The following is a 4,046-nucleotide window of genomic DNA, read 5'->3' as shown; positions in this document are numbered from 1 at the left end:
CCCTCGCGCAAAATTCCAGTTTGCGAGCGCAAATTACTGCACGCAAAATTGGATCTTGATAAATCCGGCCCTATGTCTCTGAAAGGGGGGTCATTAGAGGGAATTGCTGGCCTGGCTGAACAGGCGCGGTGTGCTGTTCCCTTGTAAGGGGGTGGAAGTTGCATTGATAGCGGGAAGAAATAAACTCTATTGCTGAAATTTAGGTTTTCGAAAGGTGAATTCTGAGTCCACGAAAGAAAAAAACAACCTTAAACAGAGGGAGTGGACTCAGATTTCAACTTTCAAAAACCTACAATTCAGTGATAGAGTTGATTCCCTCCCACTGTTTAAACTGTAAATATATGTTTAGGTCAAGTAGAAGGGCCTCTGTCTGTGCACCAAGGAGCATAAAACCCATGTTTATCCTCCAATGGACACTTTAACAGAACAAAAGATAACAAAATAGGATATTAATTCCATACAAGTTAGAGGTGATGACTAATCAGGTGGACAAGGTGTCGATAATCTCATATCCATAAATAACTGAGTTAAGGTGTGTCTCACTGTGCAAGGAGGGCAGCCTACGTACTGCTGGAGGCCATCACCTGTGGAGGAATGCGCAGGGTGTGTGTGTTTGGTGATCTTATTGACCTGCTGGTATATGATGTTGGGTGGAATATGCTCTGGTTTAGATTGTGGCAATTCAAGATCTAACAATCTCTCGGTGCAACAGAAGTTTTGTTTTTTAGGAAAGGCAATGATGGACAGGTAGTGTTTTTAAAAGTCAGCCTGAAACATCCCCCTGACAGACACACCTGTATGGTGTGGGAGCCACTATTTTTATAGAGAGTGCCTTGAGTGAAAGAACGTACCCCTCAGGTCGCTGCCCATCCACAATCTTGCAATAATTTTCGGGGATCGAGGGACGGAGGGAGCGAGGCTTGAAGGGCGCTTCAGGCAACAGCTCCACTCCTAATTCCGTTATGCACATAGCCTCGATGATCCGCACAATATGGAAGGCAGCAGTGGTTGGCTCCAAGTCTGGTTTGAATTCAAATGCCAGTGTAGCTGGAAAAAACCCAACCAGACTACATTGGAAACTGACCTCGACTTCATAGCTGTCACCTGAGAAAAGAACAAAACAGGAAATCTGATTTATTACACCATTAATACTAATTTTATACAGTTTTGCTAAAATAAAGATGAATTCGTTTTTGTTTTTTTCTGTTATTGCATTACCTGGATTTAGAAGTAGGGGTTGCAGTCTGGTCACCCTTTTTTCATCACGTAGAGTTAAGCACCTAAGCCAGTGCAGTGGTGTGTAGTAAGTAAAATACAAAGGCTGATCTCCTGTGTTTTCCACATTCAGCTTGACTGTATACTGAAAAAATATAATATAAATAAAAGGGTTTAGATATGTAAAATGCCAAATGATTCCAGACAGAGAAGGGCAGCAATCGTACCTCATATGTGTTTTTCACACACAGGACAAGTTTGCCGTTCTCAAAAGGATAGTCGGAGGTGATGGTGATACCATGTTTATCAGAGAGCAACATGGAAGGACACCTAAGGCCAAAAAAGGTACAAAAGTTAGAAAATAACTGTATAGGTTAGAGTTTAGTAAAGAAATAATCCAGTCTGCTAAGGACATCTGCTCTGTCACAAGAATTCAGTTTACCTGAGTGAAGTTGCCCCCCCCACCTTCTTCAAATCAGACAAAATTAATGTCAAACGTTTGTTCTACGTTTGTGCAGAAATTTTTTTCGTTTGTGCCGCTATCATTTTAAAGATATAAAGAAATATTTCTAGAGGTCATCAAAGGTCAACCAGCCCCCCCACCTTCTTCAAATCAGACGAAATGGGTGTCAATTAACTAAGCTCCGTTTGTGCTGGTTTGTGCAGCAAAAAATTTCATTTGTACTGCTTTGGCTTTGAAGATATTAATGAAAATGTAAAGGTCAAAAGGTCAACCAGCCCCCCCACCTTCTTCAAATTAGAAGTCATCAAAGGCCAACCAGCCCCCTCTAGAAACATCTCTTTATATCTTTAAAATGGTAGTGGCACAAACGAAAATTTTTGCTGCACAAACCAGCACAAACGTAGCACAAACGATTGACACCCATTTCATCTGATTTGAAGAAGGTGGGGGGGCTGGTTGACCTTTGATGATCTCTTGAAATATTTCTTAATATCTTTAAAATGATAGCCGCACAAACAAAAAATTTTGCTGCACAAACGTTGCACAAACGTTTGACACTAATTTTGTCTGATTTGAAGAAGGTGGTGGGGCCAACTTCACTCAGGTATTCTGTTTTGCTTTATTTCCTAGTTTATGCAAATATAAAAGCCATCACAGGTGTATTGGATTTCTAAAAAAAAATTAAAAAAGGATTTATTTGGGACAGCAAGAAGGTGCTGGGTTCTGGTTCTGAGAGTACTGTCCTTTTACCTTTCCACTCCCGTCACTGCCTTATCTGCTGAGTTGGTGTCTGGTGATGCATTAAGGCTACCTGACCTGCTTGGCTGCTGGGAAATAGGTCTGGACCACTGGTTCACGCACTGAGCTCTGCCCTGCAAAAATTCAATCAGACTTTTATCTTGTAATGAAAAATAAGATACTATTGGTCTCCATAAGAGGTGGCTGCCCAGTATCAAAAGTCTGCAGGGTTGAAACCTGGAGATTTTCTTTTACTGTAACTAAAAGAATACAAGGTCAATTCAGGTTCAATTCAGGTGGAGGGTTGAACCCGGAGGGGAGGGTTGGAAGCCAAAATTGGAAACGAAAGAAGAGGCTAATTTTATTTAGCACAAATATGCAAGCAGCAGGCACTGTGGAGAGCAAATATCCCAAATTCACACATTGACATTATTTAACCAATTAAGAGACTGTGTGCAACACCTGAAGAGCTGAAATAAAAAGCTGACTAAGCCTCATCTCTCATTAGAAACTCTTACAGTGGCGGACAGTTCAGTAGACATCAGCGCTTTAAATCCCGGTGCGCTTACTGTATATATGTACGTTTCCACTTTAAAAAAACAAAAAAAACTTTGTGGTGCAGCTCATACTGACGTGTGCTCTATAGTGCGGAAAATGCTGTACATTTATATCTGTGTTACTTTTTTATCTTTTTTAATCATTTTTATATCAAGCTCAGGCGGCAAGATATATGGTTCATTCATTTAACAGTTTAATTGGATCGGTATCGCCTGATACAATCCGCCCAGATATCGGTATCTGATTGGAACTGAAAAAAATGCACCAGTGCATCTCTATTTTTCACTGCCAGATATATACCCATATACCCATTTATACAAAGGTCTAGAAATTTATAACTGTGTGGCAGGGCATATCTATAACACCCCCCCCACCCCCATTAAAAACATGTACTGTAAAACTATAGAATAAACATACTCAGTGAGACTAACTGTGAAGTAAACCAGCAAGTGTTTTTCCTAGAACTCCTCTTAAATATTTTTTTATTAATTACTTCATTATGTTTTTAATATATAATCATTGATTATTGACTACAAACAGGTATCACAGGTTTTATTGTATTCAAATCCTGTCTAACTTGCCTTATTGTAGACACCTATGAACTATTTAGTCGATCCCCAATCCGTATCAGTAACATAGTTCAGGATGCAAAGGAATGTCCAACAAAAATGTTATTTATTTTATACTCTTATTTTATTTTATTTATCAAATCTAAAACATTCAAAGCTGATTGAATTTTTGACATAACTATATTCTTTAAGAGGGGTCGCTGTGTTTGAAAAGCCTTGTCATTATTGATTTTGTGCATTACTGCTTTATATACTAAAGTTCCAAATGCTACCAGCTCTATATAATAGAGATCTGAATGAGGCCTCCTGGTTAAATAAACACACAAAAAATAACTAAATAAACATGACAATAAAAAAAACTAAAATCCATAACAGATCACATACGTGTCCTACAGTTTTTAAGGAACTTCACTGTTAAATTAGGTGATTTGACAGCCTTTTATTTTTCACAGTTTTATTTAGATGTATATATATATATATATATATATATATATATATATATA

The 4,046-nt window shown here is 38.5% G+C and overlaps 1 protein-coding gene across 1 annotated transcript in view; it reads right to left on the bottom strand.

Annotated features, from left to right (window-relative positions):
• LOC107080858 (putative helicase mov-10-B.2) overlaps positions 1 to 2,550 on the bottom strand; it is a gene marked incomplete at its 5' end in the record, with an annotated part of 26,459 nt that extends 23,909 nt beyond the window's left edge. Inside the window, 4 exons of the mRNA XM_015369063.1 lie at positions 852 to 1,104; positions 1,219 to 1,360; positions 1,443 to 1,545; positions 2,429 to 2,550. Coding sequence (XP_015224549.1) covers positions 852 to 1,104; positions 1,219 to 1,360; positions 1,443 to 1,545; positions 2,429 to 2,550 — 620 coding nt within the window. The remainder of the gene's footprint in view (positions 1 to 851; positions 1,105 to 1,218; positions 1,361 to 1,442; positions 1,546 to 2,428) is intronic.
• Between the last annotated feature and the right edge of the window lie 1,496 nt (positions 2,551 to 4,046).

Source organism: Cyprinodon variegatus, unplaced genomic scaffold, assembly GCF_000732505.1.
Source record: "Cyprinodon variegatus isolate N-32 unplaced genomic scaffold, C_variegatus-1.0 Scaffold2417, whole genome shotgun sequence".
Taxonomy (NCBI): domain Eukaryota; kingdom Metazoa; phylum Chordata; class Actinopteri; order Cyprinodontiformes; family Cyprinodontidae; genus Cyprinodon; species Cyprinodon variegatus.
Note: the sequence above shows the minus strand (reverse complement) of the source record. Positions and strands in the feature narration are given on the sequence as shown.